The sequence below is a fragment of the Diadema antillarum genome, unplaced genomic scaffold (genome assembly GCF_040938485.1).
Source record: "Diadema antillarum isolate AM-2024a unplaced genomic scaffold, OU_Dant_1.0 seq00000561_RagTag, whole genome shotgun sequence".
Taxonomy (NCBI): domain Eukaryota; kingdom Metazoa; phylum Echinodermata; class Echinoidea; order Diadematoida; family Diadematidae; genus Diadema; species Diadema antillarum.
Genome location: NW_027271500.1, coordinates 1,756,508 through 1,779,680, shown reverse-complemented (window position 1 = coordinate 1,779,680; position 23,173 = coordinate 1,756,508). Strand labels below are relative to the sequence as shown.

The following is a 23,173-nucleotide window of genomic DNA, read 5'->3' as shown; positions in this document are numbered from 1 at the left end:
CTTCATTTTTGTTAAAATGCATTTCTTCTTGTTTAAAGTCCTTGGCCCAAATTCAACCCACAGATTCAATATATACAACCTTCATGAATTTTTTGGCAATTGGCTTTAGTTAGTAAAAAATGTGATTACATGGCGGTATGTCTTTGAGTGGTTTACTTACTTTTCGAAATATGAGCGTGCTCGTCGCTATCCGGATCTGCATGCGCGTGTTGGGGTTTATTGTCCTGATATGCCTGTACTGAATGCATACTGACAGGCACATGTGCTAGGTATCGGTACTTCATTTTTGTTAAAATGCATTTCTTCTTGTTTAAAGTCCTTGGCCCAAATTCAACCCACAGATTCAATATATACAACCTTCATGAATTTTTTGGCAATTGGCTTTAGTTAGTAAAAAATGTGATTACATGGCGGTATGTCTTTGAGTGGTTTACTTACTTTTCGAAATATGAGCGTGCTCGTCGCTATCCGGATCTGCATGCCGAGTCTCTGCATGTTGAAAAAGTATGGGTGATGCATAGTGGTGGCGCACGCGCCGCAGACAGCCATGCCGAACGCGCACAGGTACGCCTGAAGCGTGGTGATGCCGGGATCGGGCGAGAAGTACGTCACGAGGATGCTGAGGAGAATGGGCTGGAGCAGCTTGAAGATGCATTCCTGAAAGAGAGTGAGATATTAAGCATAATTTACCATTTGCAGAAGAAACAAAAACCCAGCATTAATGCTTTAAAATAGACTTTCTAAAATGTGAGTTAGGATAGAAGCAACCACTGTAAAAATTTGAATCCGTATAAACGATGTTAAGTAATGTTAAATACACAAAATGTGAACAATAGTTTTAAAAAAAAAATTCCAGACTAAACTGTCTACAGTTACGGTTAAATGAGAAAAATACTGACCAATATCTCCTTAAATTTTAGACTTTTTGCAAAAATCTTATATGGTAAAACGTTTTGTGATACAACAAACCTACATATTATGCATCAAATGTGATATCTTGATTATTTTTTAAATCACTGCTCCCAGAGGTAAACAGGACCTTTGAAGGATACATTGTATGTGGCTCTACGAAGATGCATTACTTTCATGCAAATGTCTGATATCAGTCAGGTTGTTTGTAATTTGCGACATGTGTGACCGTTTGTCTGTTTTCACTGAACATTGGGTCTGCTGTGATACCACAATGCAACAAAACAGCTTAGATACAGTAAATACAGGAGTTGTGGTGTACAGCAGTGTATTTGTGGTAGAACTGGTTTGCAGGTCTTTGGAAGAGAGAAATACTAGAAACCACCAAAAACTTCATCAACAGCAAATGAACATATGCATGAACTGGTTTAAAAAAAAAAAAAAAAAAGAAAAAGTGTTCAATATCTACAGTATGATTCATATAATTCAGGAATGAACAAAGAAAGATATATAGTAAATTTGTCATGTACAGCTCAAAAGCCACTCACACCACAGAAACTTTTAAATCAAATACTGCAATATATGTAATGTACCGGTATAAACCTCCTTGTTAATTTCACCGGAAAGTTGGATTTTTCCTTGTATTTGTGATATCAATGTTATTAATGAAATATGAATAATAATTTACAAAATTAGCAATTTATGAATACTGATTTATGAATTATGCATGATTGAGCTTCGCTTCAAACCTCCTGCTTTTAATTCTAAAATCTAAAATGTCAATGCCTACAAACACTTTAATGGGAATCCACTACAAATGTAGCTCTGTTACCAAGCACAATCGTACAACATGAAGTCAAAACAGACTCCAGGCTTTGTTTATAAAGTTGATCTCACTGAATCACAATACATGGAAATATTTCTCTTGCAAGTTTCCTTTAAAAAAATAAATAAATAAAATGACTGGTATTCCTCACATACCAAAACAGAAATGAATAGGTCACGTACTGTAAATGTGGAAATTTTCGCGGCGTTAATATTTTTGCGCATTTCGCGCAACCAGAGACTAGCACGAAAATAAAAGCACGCGAATATTTTTGCTTGCCATACATTTTTGTATGTTCTTGTACTTGATGTCTTGATTCCACGAAATCAAAAACACGCAAAACTCTTCTTACCTGGCCGAGCGCGAAAAATTAGTCGCACGAAAATATCAACTTTAACAGTATGTCAACATTCACTCTTTTTGCATGAGCATTGTTCGTCAGGGACGCCAGTTACAAAGAAAGAATCTGAACTTTGATACTAGTTACTAGGGCCTGAATTCAGGCTTTAGCTGAAAACTGGCAATCCCAAACATTTTATATGGAGTAGTTTATTGATGCGTAAACATTATCATGCTTAGTGCATGCTTTGTATTTAAACTGACTTGCCCTGCGAAGTAACAGACCAAGAGGCAAGGCTTTGCTTGCTGTACAATGGGCATTCAGGTTTAATAGTATATAGTGCTTGTTGCTCAATAAGCCAGTTCACTATTAGCAATGGCCTGCAATGAACTTTGGACAGATTTTTCAAAACATGGATCCTTTACTACACCATTTATGCAATCTTTTGATACATTGTTTCTGTTATGTGTTCAAATTCTACACATGCTTTGTTCACAAGTCAGTTTACAAGTCAGTTTCAAGAGAAGGTCTGTAGCGACCTTTATCTGCCCATAGTCAGACTGGAACTGTGCCTAGCTTATATACCACTGCACAACACCTACAAATCTAGTAATGCTAAGATGGCCAGTGATGTACACTGTACCTGTACAACAATTTGAAAGGAACATTTGCAAATGACATGAAGCACTCCAGTTGATAATTAATGTATTATCTGTGTAATTTCCATTAAAATTATGTAAAGAAATATGACAAATTACAAACAACGGTTTGACACATGCCATGAATTTGACAGTTTTGACTGTACAAAAATGAGAAATCAGTTGCAGCGCCTTTCAGTGCATATATGAATCACACAGACAAACACACTGCATATAATATCATTAGCTGCATTATGTCTGTACAAGCCTCTTGTATCATCTGTTTGGGGCAGGCAGGCATTTTTTTTTCTGTGCTGAGTCATTGTCACTAAAAAAGGGCAAGGGGGGGGGGGGGGGGGTCTCGAGGTCTCCCTATTGAGCCACAGGTCTCAGAATACATAAAATAAGCTAGTCCTGAAATGATTATGAATATCTCCAATGATGTTAAAAAACAACTTCCTCAAACTGCGCCCATCCTGTTTTTTAAATCCACTTTTCCTGGCACTTTGTCATTGCTGTGGCCTCCGACAAGTGTTTATACAATGTACTTTGGCATTGATAACTGAGACAGACTGTAGAAATATCTGTTTCATTTTGCTCTCTGAACTAGAGCACTCTCCAGGTACACTGAGAGTGAAATATGGTTTATCTGTATATATCAATCAATTCATCAGGTCTTAGAGGCACTCAATCGTGGCGAGTGGTTTGTGCGGCACGGAGACGAACGCAACATGCTGCCTCCCCCATTCTGTATCAAAAGTAGTGACCCACGAATGAGAATAGCGCTGGCTCAATGGGTCAGCGAACAACACGCTAGGCTACAAGAGCTCTGTGCTACAACTCTCCTATCCCAAAATGGCTGTCCGAGCGAGCCACGAGAGCATCCGAATGGATGCACACTCTCAGTGCGCATGCGCATGAGGAGAGGCCAAAAGAGCCACGCGTCTTCTGGCCTCTCTCCTCCAATCACCGCAGCTCGCGGTGACAATGTTTGTGTATGATGCGTACACACACACACGCACACACACACGTGTCTCAGTGGCAGCATTGTCCCACACATTTATGGATATAGCACCGAGTCTGGCATTGCGCAATTGCATGCACAAACTTTGGTCGTTTAGAGTTTACGTACCATAAGGGGTGACGCTCAGCTGCCTTTAGAATATTTTCTAACAACCTACAGTAATCATCATCAAATTGGCAACTCTGAAGTTACCTGCCTTATATCCTATAGGGCCTATCCAAAGAAATGGGTACTCTGAACTAGAGCATTCTCCAGGTACACTGAGAGTGAAATATGGTTTATCTGTATATCAATCAATTCATCAGGTCTTAGAATATTTTGCTAACAACCTACAGTAATCATCATCAAATTGGCAACTCTGAAGTTACCTGCCTTATATCCTATAGGGCCTATCCAAAGAAATGGGTTCTCTGAATTAGAGCACTCTCCAGGTACACTGAGAGTGAAATATGGTTTATCTGTATATCAATCAATTCATCAGGTCATGGAATATTTTGCTAACAACCTACAAACAGAGTGTGGTTGGAAATGACAAATTCAAGCATTGTCAAGTTTTCCCAAAATTCCCTTAAAAACCACATGAATCCTCCACATGGCTACAGGTTGTCCAAGAGGTGAAAAGTGCTGAAATTACACAGCAAAACATGACAATCCCCTTGATTTTCCACAATTCTCAACAATCCACTTGCATCAACAGTTTTGCTGCAATTTCAGCAAAACTTGGTGAGTGCATCTAGGAGGGTACTTCTGGAGTACTGATATCAGCAGAACAAGTTTTGCTGTAATTACAGCAAATTTCTTGGACCATCACAAATGCTCATGAAACATGATGTATGTGCAGGTCTTTCCATGCAGACCAAATTTTGCTGTAATTTCAGCAAAATTATATACAACAGTGTAGGCCTTTGGACAGATGCTGGAGTGCATATTGTAGGACCTATTATCATGTTTATGATTTTTTTTATTATGCATATGTTCTGGTTTGTTGAAATTGACAATATTAGTGTGTAATTGTCAACTAAATGCGATGAATTTGTCTCATATGATGGATTTCAAACATGTTTAGGCTTTCACTCTCCATGATTTCTGACAAAGGTAAGACAAGTCACTCATCAACTCAATTTTTTGTCTTTCATTCTATCTCCTTTTTACTCCACAAAACATATCTCAGTACATCTATCAACAGATACCAAGTAATTATAAATGATATAGTAAGATTTGTGTTTATTGTTGAAATAAATTTCTTTATTTCCATTTTTTTGGGGGGGGGGTGTTACAGTTTGGTACTTGATATGTGGTGTTTGTAATACACATTGGAATTCGTACAAAAAAAAGAAAAATGCTGTATCAGAAAAGAAGAATACTGACAGTTGTTAAATCTAGGCAATATACATGTACATTTACAGGCAGAACTCATGCAAAATACTAGGATGCTTCATGTGCTTTCTCATCATTTCAAAAACCCTGCAATCATTATGGCATCTTGGATATGAATCGCTCAGATGATACAAACTTAGGATAAATAAAAGACATACACAATTTCATTCAAAATTATGTCATATTGTTAATTTTCAAATAGCTTCAATGACTAACAGTCAGGCCTTATGAATAATAATTGTACAAATTTTATAAAACTGCTCCCATTGATTGATTGAACAGATAAAACAAAACAAAAAATTACCTCACAAAAGTTTCCTTCTGAGAAAGGTGGTAAGTCTTTCTAAATAGAGATAATTAGCTGTTTTTATACTTTCACATGGTTATGAGACTTACTCAACAAACTTATAGAAAAACAATAAAACACAGAAGGGAACCACTCAAAAACAAATAAAAATGGAGGAAAATGAATACATTTTTTTTCATTCAAAAATATTTGATGAGTTTTGCAAATGATTTCTTTGCTCTCTCTCATATTTTAAGTGTTTTATTCATTTTATTCACTTATTTATCTATTTTTGCATGTAAAAATTCATGAAATTATTAATTAAGTTCCCAACATCAGGGACAATTGAAGGCATGGAGGTGCCAATGACCCTGTAGAAATATTATTTCACTCACCTTTAAAACACCTGTAAGTTCACACATCTACATAACATAGCAGTCACGTGTGCCAAATTTCAACCTAAATGCTCAAGACTCAGGGAGGTTTCCACAGTATTTTTGCATGATTTCCATTGAAAATATTATGCTGTTACCATTGGCATCGCATTATTCAACAATGACCAAAGATTAAGTTTGCACATCTGTGTAGCATGGCAGTCATATGTGCCAAATTCCAATCTAAATGCTCAAAGACTGAGGGAGTAAGCTGAATCCACAGTATTTTGTATGCTTTATAGGGGAAAATGTTTTTACCTTAGTAATGCATAGTTCAACAATGACAAAAGATTAAATTTGCACATTTTTGTACTACAGCAGTCACATGTGCCAAATTTCAAGCTAAATGCTCTAAGACTAGGGAAGTTACGGTTAACTGTTTCCACAGTATTTTCGTATTTTCGTAGGACTTTTATTCAAGATATGCTGTTACCGTGGCAATTCATTGTTCAACAATAGCAAAAGATTAAGTTTGCACATCCACATTTTGTACATACCACAGTGGTCACATGGGCCAAATTTCAAACTAAATGCTAAAAGACGACTGAGGGAGTTGGCTGAATCCACAGTATTTTTGTATGCTTTTTAATGAAAAAATGTTGTAAGCATGGCAACGCATAGCTCAACAATGATGAAAGATTAAGTTTGTATATCTACGTACTATAGTGGTCACATATGCAAAATTTCAAGCCAAGTGCTCAAAGACTGAGGAAGTTGACTGAATCCACACTAATTTTGGACGATTTTCATTCAAAATATGCTGTTACCATGGCAATGCATCATTCAACAATAACCAAAGATGAAGTTTTCACATCTATCATAGCAGTCACATGGGCTAAAAATTTCGAGCTAAATGCTTAAAGATTTAGGGAGTTAGCTAAAAAGCATATAAAGGTAATGCTTTTAGTGAAAAAATGCTGTTACCATGGCAACGTATTGATAAACGTCTAGATAGCAGATGTGTTCTGCACTTCTACACACAGTAGTCATAAATGTGCCGAAATTCAAGTCAAGTACTCCAAAAACACAGGGAGTTAGGTCAATCCACTCTTTTTTTTGTATGATTGGTACAAAAAACTGCTGTTGCCATGGCAACATATTTGTTCACACATACATAAATAGCATCTTGCACAACTACACCTTACATTGACTGCATCTTATATCCAAAATTTCAACTGAATTGCTGTAAAACTGATGAGTAGTTTGATCAACCACAATGTATAAGATTTTGTCAAAATTTGCTGTTGCCATGGCAATGCATTATGCAACACTAACAAAAAGCGTTTGCACATCTTCCTTTGAAAGTGGTCACACATGCCAAATTTCGGGTCAATTACTCAAAAAATGAAAGAGTACTTCCATCCACAACATTCTGTATTCTTTTTTTAAATTTGCTGTTGTCATGGCAATGCACCAGGCGATACCAATGAAGAAAGTGTCTTGCACATCTTCTTTTGATAGGAGTTACACATGCCACATTTGGGGTTAATTGCTCAAAGAATGAAAGTCAGGTCAATCAATAATTTTTCATGAAAATTTGCCGTTGCCATGGCAACGCATTATGCGATACTAACAAAAACGGTGTCTTGTACATCTACCTTTGTATCTCCATGGGTCAAAATAGTCTAGGACCCTGTTTAATCAAAAGATATAATTGATTTTAAATTGCTGCCACAGACTTATGATAGAAGTCAATTCTGTAATAAATTCTAACTCTTCATAAAACGAGACCAAGTACAGTTAGGATTTAGGGTATGGCGTTAAAAATCGCTGTTACATGTTAACAAAAAGTTTTATATCTGGTTTCGATGACACTTGTGCAGTCTGGTAATTTTCATCTTTATTTCTTTTCTTCTTTTTTTTTTAATTTCTATTTGCGCATCCCTGTGTCTTAACCATCATAATTATATCACCTGTCTTTAATAAGAAGGGATAGCAAAAAGTAATTACCATCACAGAGATGTACACATCTTCCCCAGAGAGTGGCTGGTGATACAATGAGACACGAGTCCATTGTATACCTATCTGCGCGGCAGACCCTGTTTGGCACATGGTTCAAATATTTTTGAGTGGCAGCATCGAACATCTGGCAAAGGATATTAGAGATGGTCGTGACTCCATTCTTTTTAACCTACTTGGATTTATAAATCACACTTTGTATCATTCTGTGATAAGGCAATTAAGGACAAGTCTCCTTCATGTTCATAAGGATTGAGAGAATGCAGCAGTATTAGTAGAACACAAAGTTTGAGGAAAATCAGACAATCTGTTTAAAAGTTATGAAATTTTTTAAGTATCTGCACAGTCACTGCTGGATGTGAAGACTGCTACAGTGTATGATGTCACTTGCATACAACGATTGAAGGAAAATAAAAAAGAGAATTTCACAAAACTTGACTTTTTGAATAAAGTGCGCATTTCTTCGACCTGTTACTGAAGTATGTTAAAGGTAATATCATTCCCCCTGTCTTCTGAGAGAGAGAAGTTGAGTGTTCTTGTGTTATGCAAGAAAAATGGGAATATGTTTAATTTTCTTTATTCTTTCTTTATATCGTTGTACACATGTGACATCACAAGCTATTGTTTTTTCATCCAGCTGTGGCTGAGCAGAAACTTCAAAATTCATAACTTTTGAATGGATTGTCTGATTTTCGTCCAACTCTCACTGATATGTTCTACTTATTTTATTTTGCTGCATTCACTCAACCCACATGTCCATGAAGGTGAACTTGTCCTTTAAGTTACAGTCATAGATTTTTTAAACTCTTATGTTATAATGATCTGTACTACCCTAAATCATTTGGCACACCAGTATGCATTCTGTGATAACTGATGCATCTGTTGAACTACCAGATACTTGAAGGTGCAACCATTATGCCCCTGGATTTACATCAAACTTTGGACTGATGCTGCTTGTTGGTGATGTTGCGTGAAGCTGGAATCCATCAAACTGATACCCTACAAATGAAATGAACAAATCGGAAGAGTTAAAATTTGTATGGAGGAGAGTTCTGCAAAAACTGCAGCATGTATTCTTTCACAAAGCAACAGTGTGCTGCTCTGTAAAGCTTACAATAATGTACTGCAACATATTCTTACATTAATTTTCATTTTCATTTCTTCCCTTAAAGCTTAACATTGCTCTGATGCCAGAGACTAAACAAAGATGTAAACAAACAAAATACAAAATGCTTGCTCCTTAGATTCCTAATTGTTTGAGAAGTTTTCTACAAGTATCCTTAATTAATTACAATATTATTTCTATTCAAATCTTTAAGTCCTACATAATAATGGTAAGTCTACCACATATGACATATTGGTGCCTTGTTACACTGTTTTGTAACATTTGCTATTAAGCAGGAATTCCATTCCAGGTTCAAGCAAATTAAGGGCTGATTTCAGAGCTTGTAAACCTGGCAAAGGATGTGGATGAAAAACTAGCAAACTTCAACATTCACATTTTTAATAGTTTGCAAATGATTGCAAAACCTAAGCAGGGAATTGAAAGTGTTGTGAAATATTTGTGGGTGTCACTTTTAGTTTTTGAAAAAAAAATAGGACAATTTCTTGTGCATTTGCACATTTGTTTGTGATCTGCTCATAATTTGCTCTGAAAAAGGGTGTTAAAGCCTTGTCATATGTGTGCATATATAACCTTCACAAGACGTGCATAATGCTCTGGAAAACTTCGTGAACTTCTATATTATGGAACTCAACAGTTTGTAGAATATCTCGTGTATGTCAATAGCAAAATCTGTGAAGTTTTTCTGATCATTTACAACATATCTGCAAATTATTCACATACCTTTTGAGGCATTATTACACTACCTCTCCGCCAAGGGAGGAGGTTATGTTTTCATTATACCATTGGTTTGTTTGTTACGTAGTTAGTTTGTCCATGCGCAAAATAACTCAAAAAGTAGTTAACGGATTGGGATTGGGATTAACGGATTAACTTGCAGGAAAGGTTGAGAACGACACAAGTAATAAACAATTAACTTTTTGTAGTGATCCAAGAATTTTGGGGGAATTTATGAAGGATTATTGATATTTTGGCAGGAAGGGTCGATGAACTTGGGAGTTCAGGCTGCGCATATTTGAAGTTTGCATGCAGGCACTTAAGTGCACGCTCTAATCTTTGCTAGGGCGAGGCGTGCCGCGCATCTGAGGGTTTACGACGTTAAAAAAGCTTCTATATTGTGAAATCGGGCGATTTTTTCAGTGGATGGAAATCACTGATCTCTATGGAAGAGCAAGATCACGGTGGAAAATGGGAGCTGCTTGACGGAGGTCTGCGCTCTCAGAGTGCTTTTCTACTTACAAATGTTTAGCTGTGTGTTACACATGATGAGAATTATTTTCAGTGCCATTGTCGCAACAAATAAAAAAAGAAAGTGAAAATTTCAGAATGTTGGACTTTGCCATTTTTTGACATTTACATCCTTTGCAAATGGTTCACATGCTCAGTATAATCAACCTGTATAGTATGATAAGAGTAAAAACTTGGGAGGAGAACAGTGACAATTTTTTATCAGAATTGGATAAATAGTGAAATAGGGAAGTTATGAAATTGTGAAGTTTTGCTAATTTTTGCAGAACAGTTTTCAAACATTTGAAAGCAGAACTGTTGACTGCAGAACAGTTTTTATACATTTTTATGTACATGTATTTGACATGAATATGCAAATGAGTGAGCTGATGTTGTCTATAACCTTACAATTCTCTATTGATCATGTCCAAAGAAATGATAAGATTCAATTTTCTGTTATTGAAGTGATTAAAGATTCAATTTTCTGTTATTGAAGTGATGTTATTCCTGATTAAATAACTTCAATGATCAGGTCGATCTATCAGGATTTTAGACTGATGCATGTTTGCCTTTGAATGAATAACTGAAAATTCAAAATTTGAATTGTATGGCAAGTTGTGATGGTATGGCAACATCACTTCATTGTTTGCATATTCATTATTGACTGTTAAAGAACTTTAACCCTACACCCACCTGGTTTTTTGAGGGACTTAAAACCATCGGGGGGAGGGGACTTTTTGGCCCCACTTCAGATCTCAGTTGTGGATCACGTGATCCTCGCGAAAATTTGCACTAAGGTAGAGGCCAATGTAATCTACAAGACTGTATGGTTCGATTTTTCACATTTTGATTCATGTATTTTGAATTGATAAATGCTAATTTATGCTTTTTTTTTGCACATAAATAATTTTTTTTAGGTGAATATACAATTTTCAATATCCTTAACAATGATATTGAAGCAAAAATTTGGCTTAATAATTACTTCTTCGAATTTTGTTGTTTATTGAATGTCTTATTTATTTCTTTGTTGTTTTTTGTCAAAATTTGTCGCAGAAACTTTTTAAAGCATCAGCCTAAAATAAATGTTCAGCCATTTTCAGCCAATTGTCAGCCATTGACAGTAAAAATATGTATTTTTGTATGAATTAAATGCAAAAAACACAATCTACATTGGATTTGTACACAAAATCATGTTTTTGAGCAACTTTTGGGTCAACAAATATTTTTCAAAGGGGCGTACAGGTTGGCTTCAAAATGGTATGTCCGAGAGCGACAAATTTGGTCTCATAAGTTATGTGATACTTGAAAGCAAAAAGTTATAAAATGTCGCAGTGAGAGCATCATGCGTTGCGGAATGATCACGCGAAACGTCAAGGGGGGCCAAAATGCCTCCCTAGGTGGGAATAGGATTAAAATGCCATTCATTCCATATTTTTCATCTCATTTTGACAAAAAAAAAATCAATGTTATGCTAAATAAATTGTAGTCTTTTTTCAAACTACATATCAACTGCATTTCTGCGTAATAGAATACAGTAGCACTCTTTATCAATGCATTGGAAATGCAGATCTTCATTATTATCCATTCAATCCATTTGTATTCACCCCCCCCCCCCAAATACTTTTGAATGAAGAAAAACTTAGTCTAGGAGACAAATATAATCTAACTTCGTGTAAGTGCTGAAAGTGATATGCTCCATCATTGAGGCTTGTGCACACTATATATTTCCAATTCATTCATAAATTCATACAAGTTCATTACTCAACCTGGAAATTGAATGGATATGAACACATTACATTGTAATTCAATAACAAATTTAACTAGAGAAGCACTCTGAGAGCACAGACCTCCACCAAGCATGCAGCCCTTTTCCATCACTGATCTTGTTCTTCCATAGAGATAACTGGGGCCTGTTGCATAAAAGTTACAATGATGATAACTTTGCCATACAATGGTAACTTCCATGGAATTCTTGATTGTGATTGGCTGTTGAGTATTGTTGCCATGGAGGTTACCATTGGATGGCAAAGTTATCACCATTGTAACTTTTATGCAACGGGCCCCCGATTTCCACCCATACGTACTCACAGCATGCTGAAGTGTTTATACAACTGTAGTATGCTGAAAGTCTCCCGATTTCACAATATAGAAGCTTTTGTAATGTCTTAAACCCTCAGATGCGCGGCGCGCCTCGCCCTAGCAGAAACTAGAGCACGCGCTTTAGTGTGCGCTGCAAACCTCAAATACGCACAGCCTGAACTCCCAAGTTCATTGACCCTACCTGCCAAAATATCAAAATCCTTCATAAATTTCCCAAAATTTCTCGGATCACTACCAAAAGTTAATCGTTTGTTACTCGTGTCATTCTCAACCTTTCCTGCAAGTTTCATCCCAATCCGTTAACTACTTTTTGAGTTATTTTGCACACAGACAAACTAACGAACGAACTGGTACTAACAAACAAACCAACGGTAACGAAAACATAACCTCCCCCTTTGGTGGAGGAAACAAAGTACAATACACTGTGTGTGATTCTGCATGCAACAAAACTAGTTCAAAGGGGTATGCAAAAAGTAAAATGTCAGCTAACAACATTAACATTCTTGCTTCATTCAGATAGAAATACTGTTGCCTGACACTGATAAAAGCAACACATTTATCATTCACTATTACTATTACTGTGGTCTCACCTGATGGGCCTTTGCGGTTTGAGCAGACAGCAGCCAAATACCTCCCCACATAGCATGTTCAGTACTATGAAGCATTCCAAAAAGTTTGGTCTTGTTCCATGAGCTAATGAAAGAGAGCTGAATATACACTGTACATCTATGGAAGGAGACTGGTGTTTGCACAATCAGGGTTAAATCAAACTTCCTCCTGCCTCAGCTATTGTCCTTGAAGTTGGCAAGTTTGTTTGATCTTGGCTTAAACTGCACAGAATGAACCTGACTGTACTTGCTAAGACTGCTGTACAAAGAAAATGAAAACAGCGTATTCATGGAGTAGCTATATTCACAACATGTAGCCATCAAAAGTACAGGCATCTGGTATGATTGCTTCACAAACCGGTCCAGTTGAAGGCAACAGTGCAAACTGTAGCGTGCACACATATATTATGTCATTCAACTAGTCATCGTGGAATATTATTATTATCGCTAGAGATGATTGAAATTTTATGTAACAACTGAACTGCAGTCAAACCAATCAGGAAAGAATGTTTGTGATGTAGAAATAAAAGCCTGTAGATATTTGCTTAATGTAGTTTAGACTCATATTTCTCACAGTATTAAAGTAAAGACTATTCCCAGTGGATTCTATTAAAAAATATGTGTTTATCTTTAATACCATGACATACACAAGAAAATGACCATAATTATACACATGGTTGGTGCTAAGGTAAGCTAGATATATCAATAAAGAATATTATCCATGACCATGCTAATAATGATCAAGCAATTTAAATTTCAAGCAATGTATAATCATCTTAAGTCATGTTTTCTTATTATATACCTGTACTCATGTCAGCACGTTTTTACGACTTGTCATCATTGACAGGAGGCCTTAGTTGGGTATAGTTTGGGGGGATTTATACATATGTACCAATAGTATATCAACTCATTCTTTTGATACAAGACAAGCTTATAGACATGTTCTCTTGATATCTTTTGAGCCAAATCTATATGGGCGCTTTCACAGTAAACACTAGTACTGCGGGGATGTCCCTTTATTTTCCACAATGCATTACCCCAATATCACACAAACTTTTTGTAGAACACTTGAATGACAGATAACTTTGTCCCAAAATTGCTTCAAAGAAGCAATGTAGTAAAATTTTTGCCAGTAGAATAAAACTTTTGGCATAACACATGCAGACCAAGGTCAAATAATGAATGCTCATTGAAACTTTGCTGTTGCAGAGCTACCAAGTCTCACACATTGTGAGTGAGACTCAAGCATTTCGGGTCTGTCTCACGATCTCACACATGACACCCATTTTTCTCACGCATTGGGAGCATAGCTTAAAGGATTACAGTGAGAGCTGCAATTGAAGGCATATCTATCTTTTGTATTTCAAAATAAGTAAAAAATAGTCACTTAAGTATGGACCAGCTAAAAATTGAAAAAGCTCTCTACCGTGGGAGGGCGGACACCCCCCTTCAACACCCTCCCCATGCTCAGCGAGTCGCTTCGCTCCCTCGCTCACGCACATGCACGCGCACCGAGATGCTGAGTCATGAAAATCTCACTCATAAAAATTTTTTGAACTTGGCATCTATGCTGTTGTTCAACTGAATAGCCTATCATTGGTTAGAAAAGATAGCAGCCCTAATATTCTATTGAAAGTTGCATTTTATAGCTGAAGTTTTCACAGTAGTGTACAGTGCATGTATGCAACATAGACCAACAAAAATGCGATAAAGAATAGTTTTGTATGTGCAATGTAATTTTGTTAAACTTAGTTTAGAAATGCTATAAAACACAATTTTCAACAGATTTTCGGAGCTGTTTAGAAATGTTCTATTCTATATTACATCATTTACTTGGACAACAACAAAGTTTCAAGGAGCATTTATTATTCTTTTGTATATTTTTCATAAATGTATTATATTATCTAAGTAACATTTTAGGGTGATATAGTTGGAAACTACAATTTATTGTCCTCTTGCACAAGGCAGGTGAGACACATGCCTCACCTCCCTGCTCATTATAAAACACACACAACACAGAATGCAAGAGAGTACCCTTCACTGTAACAACACTTTTCACATGTACACTTTTAATCCATGTAGGCCTATCCAGCATATTATGAAGTAGGCCCTACGTGTTGACTGTTTGGATTAGCTGAGGCCAGGCCTTGCATTTTAGGTGTAGTTGCTTCAACAGGAAAATGTTTGCATCCTTATAGGGATTGTTTGTGGAGGAGCTAATCCCTGTGTACAATGTAACTACACAGTAGGCCTTTCTACTTGAACTTGGATGAAGACTGTGCAAGTTGAACTTGATATGTAGTCAAATGCATAGCAGCCAAACTGGGCAGACTACACTTTGTAGTACAATCCTGTTCCCACATAGCTACAAGTACAGAGTATTGGTTACGTGGAGTTGTGACTTTGAAGACAAATTTACCGTGGAGAAAATACCACATTCTGGCCTGCCAAAATTGACAGTGAAGTACTGGTTGACTAATAATGTGGCACTACCTCATGCCTGCGTTAGCAGATATGGGAATCTGTATACTTTGTTTTCTTTGAGATGTATGCCACTCCACAAGACGTATTGCTCCTCATCAATTAACCAGCATACTATGGCAATACCGTATTGCTGACGAAGAAGATATTATGGTGACATGGAAGCCGTCAGTTGTACAGTTCATCTCATTCACACAGAATGAGCATGAACAGTTGGTACAATGGTGTCAAGAGCAGGATGGGACTTTAGAGGAACCATTGATGGCTAATGGTGTTTCACTGGATGATACTGGAATGATACTTTCATCAGACTGACAGTAAAAATTTGTAAAGAATTTCCAAATGCAAAGGTGTGAAATTTCTGTTGGATTCTGGAATTGAGTGTTAGAATCCAAAAAGGTGCTGGTTATGACTTGGCGACATGACAACTGGCAGATCTGATATGGAATTAAAGTAGCGGTCCCATAACATCTAGTGGACACACTATCTTACTGATCATGTGCATTGTGATCATCTGGAATATAGGTGACCTATAGACCTTTGAGAAGATGAACAAGTGTAGGCAGAACTGAAATTTGGAATAGCTCTTCCAGGAACACATGTATAACTTCTTGAAATGAGTGTCCAATATCCTCTAATGATTTGATGTAATTGTGATTGCAAACTTTTCTGTTTCTTGCATTCTTTTGTTATGCAGTTAAGTCAGACCACACACTTCATGCCTTTGCCACAATTTACCGGTTAACACAATGTTATCACGTATTCTGCTAATACCGGTACCGCTAAATAACAGAAAGATGTGCCATGGCCAACCAAACCGTACTTCCCCTTTAAGACTGGAAGCGTACCAGTCTTGCCAGTTTTCAGTCATGTGACTGGGTCTTATTGCCAGGTGGAGAGATTTGACATGCCCAATTTTCACAACGGGTCATGGGCTTTCTGTGAATCATGCTACATTATAATGCACTGAAACCATAACGGCCGTAAGCCTATATACATGTATGTGTAGTTTGATCATACATAGTATGCATTATTGAGTCGTGCAACAAGTCATGAACCGGCTTGCCTCTCTAGTTGTGTGACTGGTCTGATTGTGTAGTACGTGCAGGTAGATCACATCAATGAAATTTTGAGGAAAATTGGACAATCGATGCAAAAGTTCCGAATTTTTAAAGTTTTGGTGTTGGAACCGCTGGATGAGGAGTCTACTAGAGGCTATGATGTCATGTGTGGACAACAATAAAGAAAATATAAAGGGAATTACACATAAACTCACTTTTCTAGCATAATGAAAGAGCACTTGATTTAACCCTTTCAGGAAGCAGGGGAGAATAATTACTATTTTAAACCCTTGATATAATGTATATAAACGCTTTAATATACATGTATCAGTATCAAGTTGATAGAATAAGTAATTTTCATGAGAAATGACTTTTTGTGGAATTCCCTTTACAGTTTCTTCATATTGTTGTCCATGTATGACATCATATCCTCTAGTAGTCTCCTCATCCAGGGGTTCCAACACCAACAATTTTAAAAACTCATCACTCGCACCAGATTTTCTGATTTTCCTCAAACTTTCACTGATGTGTTCTACAAGTGCTTTCACTCAATCCACATTTCTCGTTGGGTTTTGGTTTCCTTTAAGTCTCTTTTAATACATTCAGGAGTCTTTTCCAAATACAATTATTTTCAACACATAAATGACCACAAAAAAAAAGTGTGCAAGGAAAGACCCCCACCTGCATGGTGTTCACTGTGCATCTGCAACGGTCCAACAGATTTGCTGTAATTACAGCAAAACTTGTTCTGCTGATATCAGTACTCCAGAAGTAAGTACCCTCCTAGATGCACTTCTAAGTTTGGCTGAAATTACAGCAAAACTGTTGATGCAAATGGAGTGTTCCGTTCAAGAATTGTGGAAAATCAAGGGGATTGTCATGTTTTGCTGTGTAATTTCAGCACTTTTTACCTCTTGGACTAAACTGTGGCCATGTGGAGGATTTTTGTGGTTTTTAACGGAATTTTGGGAAAACTTGACAATGCTTGAATTTGTCATTTCCAACCACACTCTGTTCTACAGTAATCCTCATCAAATTGGCAGCTCTGAAATTTACTGCCTAATACATGTAGAGCCTATCCAAAGAAATGGGTAAAGTTGCTGCAAATCTGCCCAGAGTCTAAATCCAAATAGGGTGTATGTAAATTAACCTTAACCCTTAACCCTCAAAACTGTGTTGCCAATTTAGGAATAAACAATGATTTCACCTGGCTTTAGACAGTATCCTAAGCCCCGTTTTAACATAGCCTTGTTACAATGTACCACAACAATGACTTGGTGGCTTCTGGGTAACTTTTTTTTAACCATGCCTGTTAAAATGCGCCCCGCAAATTGTCGCTCGGAAGTTGTTGCGGCAACTTTTGCCAAATTCTACCCTGGCCAGTTATTAGAAAGATAATCATCATAGCAGCATTACCCTGACATTACCTAGGTAGTTCTAATGTTATGTAGAATGCAACGGCAGTAGCATTCATTTGATACACTATAACATCAAAGACAAAGAATGACTGGCACACTATGCGCTGCTGCAGATTAATTGCCTGAGGCAAGGAATTTTGTTTTCCTGATGTTGTACCTATAAGGTCTCTTTAAATAGGGCTGCAGAAATGTAGCTAACATTTGAATCCTGACGTTGTAGCAATAAAGTCTCTTTTTCCAAATGGGGCTTCAGTAATGTAGCAAACATCTGAATCCCTTCATATACCAGTACTCACCTTGGCCACATATCAAAGTGCAATGTACTGCAAAATGTGCCTTTGCAACATCGTAACATACCTCTGCAAACACAATCATTCCCGAGAAAGCCAGGGGGCGCCAGAACGTCTTGGCCAGAGCTCGCAGAAGACTTGGCTTTTTGTGACGACATTCGGCTGACTGCAACTCCGTACGCCAATTCCTGCGTACAAGAGAATTGAATTTCAAGAGAAAAATGGGGGGGGGGGGGGAGTTGGATAAGAAATACCAAATCTGCATTAAGTCATATAACATTCAGGGGGTTGTAACCAAAGACTATCTTTTACTGTGCAATGAAACTTACAGAATCCAAGTTCGTATACTGCATTGCATTAGCTGTCAAATACTGACTGCTTCTCATTCATCCTGGTGTGACAGGGTACCTGAGCTTTCAATTATTACCGGTATCGTAACTATTATAAGACCTTTCATATTAGTTCACTGTTCAGTGTTGTGCTTGCAAGATTTTACTCTTTCATATCAGACTAACCTAAACTGGCAGTCAGGAATTCCACTTTCATTCCTTTTCTTTCACCCACGAGAGATGCACATCCAACATTGATGTCATCGTCATAGAAACCAAATACCTCCTCCCAGTGCATGAATCAGATTACAAGTTATCCACACAACACTATAGATTAGCATACAATACCATTTTAATAGGGCTCGAGCACAAGCTACATGTATTTGCCTTGTATGTACCATCGATGCTCAAAACAAGAATTCAGGGTTTTGTTCCTTGCAAGCCTGAGAAATCATTCAACTGTTCTATTTCCCTGCTCGTTTTGTGCCAGTCATGCTCAGTGGACATTTTTGAGTGTGCACCCATTATTCATCCGTGTCGTCAAAAAGCCTTACAAGTAAATTGCAATCACACATACTCTTATTCTCTATCATTCTTTCTCAGAGTTTAGTCTTGGGATAAAATTGGCACTGGCACATTACCAATACTACCCACATTGTATTTAAAAGGTAAATTGCATTGGTCAAGTGGTTATCTGTAGCAATGTTCACACAGTCATATCATCCCAGATTTGGCAAAATAGCTCTTACACGTAACTGCAAGAAATATCACATGTGCAGTGTTTGTCATGGACCAATACATGTAGTTCAGTAGCTCTATACTCTAGATGATTAAATCAGGAAGTGCGATGGGCCGCATGCAACAACCCCGGCCCCATATCAGGCATATCTGGGTACATGTAGGTGTCCATTCATCGGAAGTACCTGTAATTTTGTGCCAGATCATCAAGCCTAACCATGAGTCCACTGTCAACTTCTGTAACACTGTTGCAGAGTATACATGAAATCTTATTCTTTAGCACTTGTGTTAATCACAATGATTTCTTGTGGTTAGGAACATTGCGCTATTAACTAACTTTTTGTTTATCCGGCTAACCAAGTGAGTTCCATTCACACTGTACTAACTTTTGGCCCTTGGGGCTCCAAGTGCTATCGTCAAACTCATCTAACTACAAGTTGACTTTAGATAGTTAGGATAGGACAAGGTGAACCCTATTTTTGTCATTCTTTTAATACTGAACATTCATCTTCATCTCATCATCAGTGCAACAAACTAGCTCCAGTTCTGCTTTTAAGAACCTCAGTAAAGACAATTTTTCATTATTTAAGATACAGTACCTTGATGGTACATCCACTGTGTGATGATCCAGTTATTATGTATCATAGGACAGGTGTGTAACAGGTCTATTAATGTGGAACAAATTACAAAGTAGGTTTAGACAAAGAAAGCCCTTGTTGTGGCTCAAATATGTTTCAGAACACACAGGTACAGGTAATTGTGAGGTCCCTTCTAGTGCAAGTCCCCTGACAGAAGGCCTACATGTACAACTCTGTACAGCGCTCTTCAGCAGGGAATTTTATCCCCACCACCTACAATGTAGTCCTCTGGAGGCGTAAAGGATGTGTTCCCCATAATAAATCTGCGTACATATGGATTTCTTGAATACAGCAATTTTAGTAGAACATACATTGTATCAGAGAATGTTTGAGGAAAATCAGAAATCCAATCAAAAGTTAGGAATTTTTAAAGTTTCACGTGCCTGCAGACCACTATTCAAGATCATCTGATATTACACAAGCTCACTCTTCCTTTGTCAACCATCATGATAATAATCTCTTTTTGAGACTCCCAACTTCCGGACTACGGCTTAGTCATTTCTCTTCCTGTCTTCATAAAATAAAACAGTACGTGAAGCTGAAGATCAGTTCCTTTGGAAGCATCTTCTCTCTAGTTTTCACTTTCACTTACAATGTAGTGCATTATGTTCAACATTTCGGGGCCATATTCAGGGTTTTCACAAGTTACTGGTAGTATTAGAGCGCAAACACAGCTGCATCCCAACTCACTTTTAAATAAACAGTGTAAATTTCAAAACGCTGCAATGCACAAGAAGTTGTGTTTACAATTGCCGATTATCTCTAATCAAATTTACGGGGAGCACAAATGCAAACCATGCGCAGAGACACTTATAAAATACCGGTACTGATTGCCATCTCAACACCTTTCCAGTTCACATAAAAATGTGCATTCCTGGCTAGCCGCCATTTCAAATATTGTGCGATGTTCTGCTTTCAGTAGCTCGAGCTCCCTGTTGGTAATGCATGCATACTGACATATTAATGTATGAACAGCTCACAATAATACCGGTACCACTACCAGCTGTAAATGTCAATTGTCATCAACTACTCATACCTCCTCAAGTTCCCATAATTGGTGCACTAGTAAATTATAGAAAAAATATCAAACTGTATTATAAAAAACGCTGAACGTGTAGCTAGTCAAAATGTCATCGTGCACATACTCATTCAAAACTTCTGACAAAGCGTATACCTCAGTTTTGACCAGTCTGCTTAGGTTAACGGGATCGTATAGTTTTGGTTGAGACCTAACTTGAGGTATCTAACATTTTTTGGTGAGATAATGAGAAACCTCTTATGAAATATGAAAGAGCATGTAAATCCATGAGGAATTCAACGTTTATTTGATGAAAATTGGTTTTGAAATGGCTGAGATATCCAAAACAGAGCGATTCTAAAAAAGTGTGGGACCCACATTTTATTACGATCACTATGTTTTCCTTTGTTTTTGGATGTTTCAGCCATTCCAAACCCGATTTTCATCAAATAAACTTTGAATTTCTCATAAAATGGTATGCTCTGTACTATTTCATAAGTGTTTTCTTGGTATCTTGCAAAAACTTAAAAGCCCAATTTTCATCTCCACCAATACTGTACTATCCCTTTAATAGCAAGTGCAAACACAGTGCACATTTGCAAAATCGGCTCTTTCTTGAGGTTAACAAAATTGAGAGTCAACAGTACCCTGGCCTCGTGAACAGCGTTTAGGATCAGCATTTTGAATCAGCATTTCAAAAAGTAGATTCTGCCTTTGGAAATTGAGTATTAATAAGTGCATCTTTTAGACTTCTCATCATGATCCTACACACATACATGCAGTGACTTGTGAGTACATTGTATACCTTGTTTCTATTTTTGACAACATGATGGTACCAAGAGATCTGTATTGTCTTCCTCCATACGTGTCCTTCCTTTCTTCCTGTCATATTATCAGCTCTTTAGTGAGCATTTACACTGTATGGCCTTGTTGTTTTATTTTGTTTTCTTTATTTATCACATACTCATGCCGAGGATTATGCCCAATGGTAACAGGACAGAACGTCTCTGAAATCAGATTTCTTATCTCTTTTTTTTTTTTCCTTTGCTGCTTGAGAGGCAGAAAACATACAATGTACTAGTAAGTATTTTTGGCATTATTACCAGCAGTACGATGATGGGTCGTCACTTGTGGTCAAAGAGACTTAAACTATTAAAGACCTAACACTTCAGTATCAGTAAAACAAAGTGTTCACACTGTCACTATCTGGCCACAGTAAGAAACTTAGAGATGAATCAGGCAATAATGAAATAAAGTGCTACAAGATAACTGAGTACTTACTATTATATAAATCTGTGAGTACAACATTATATAGATGATGCCTGGCGGGGGAGGGAAGATACCGAATGTTCCACCCGAAGGGTTTGAAATGCTATTGAGGGACTTACAGCCTCTCGAAATAGCATTTCAAACCCTGAGGGTGGAACTTTTGGTACATCTTCCTGACAACAGAAGTCATCATCTGTTTTAATGGGTTAAAAGCCAAATCTGCTTTTTCACATTGTATGGAATAGGCAAATTTATCCTAGCGATTGCGTGAAAAACATGATTGTTCAATCGTTTGTTTTCTGTCATTTGTTACATGAAATATTTTCCCATGGGAGAACATTACATAAATGTTCTGCCCATGGGCGAACATAACGAATGTGCCTCCATCACATGACTGTGTTTAGTCAATCACTAACCGGTATTTGACTATTAAACCTATTTGATATTATACAATGTACATGTATAAATCAGCAGGGATGCCCACACTGCGAAAACGTCCACTTTTACAGTGATAAGAAGAGATTTTTTGAATATGGGCTAAGGTCCCAGTGGGAGGAAGCTCACCTCTCAAGGCTGTCGGCAAGGGCCTCTGCGGAGTCCGAGGGACACACCCTGTGAAGCTGTGGCATCTCCAAGGTATTTTTGTAGCCATATTTGAAGAGAGGCAAGAGCCAGCTGCAGTCGACAATTAGCAAATTAAATGAAAAAATAACATGAGGATGAGATTTTAGTCATCTATGAGGAAATTTACTTGCAAATCTGTGTTGACGTTTTATGGCCGAGAAGATTCCTCATGCAAAGAAATGAACAAGGACTGGATTTCTGTATGCTTTTCCCTGTCACACACAGACAGCCGGACAGACAAAGAGACAGAGACGACAGACACACAATGCTTCACTCTAAAAATGCAAATTAATGTGAAGAGAGCCCCTCCTTCATCCCCCCTCAAAACAAAACAAAACACAACAAAACAAAACAAAACAAAACCACCAACCTGACTAATAAAGAAGTATATAGTATATAATTTGCAGAGTGTGAGTTAAGCAAAATACCCCTCGCCAACAAATACATACATGTATA

General features: G+C 37.3%; 1 protein-coding gene across 1 annotated transcript in view; it reads right to left on the bottom strand.

Annotated features, from left to right (window-relative positions):
- Positions 1-438: 438 nt before the first annotated feature.
- Positions 439-23,173, bottom strand: part of LOC139735000 (ATP-binding cassette sub-family C member 4-like) — a gene marked incomplete at its 3' end in the record, with an annotated part of 38,492 nt that continues 15,757 nt past the window's right edge. Inside the window, exons 2-4 of the mRNA XM_071645775.1 lie at positions 22,658-22,768; positions 18,169-18,289; positions 439-657 (exon numbers count right to left, since the gene is read on the bottom strand). Of these exons, the coding sequence (XP_071501876.1) occupies positions 439-657; positions 18,169-18,289; positions 22,658-22,768 (451 nt within the window). The remainder of the gene's footprint in view (positions 658-18,168; positions 18,290-22,657; positions 22,769-23,173) is intronic.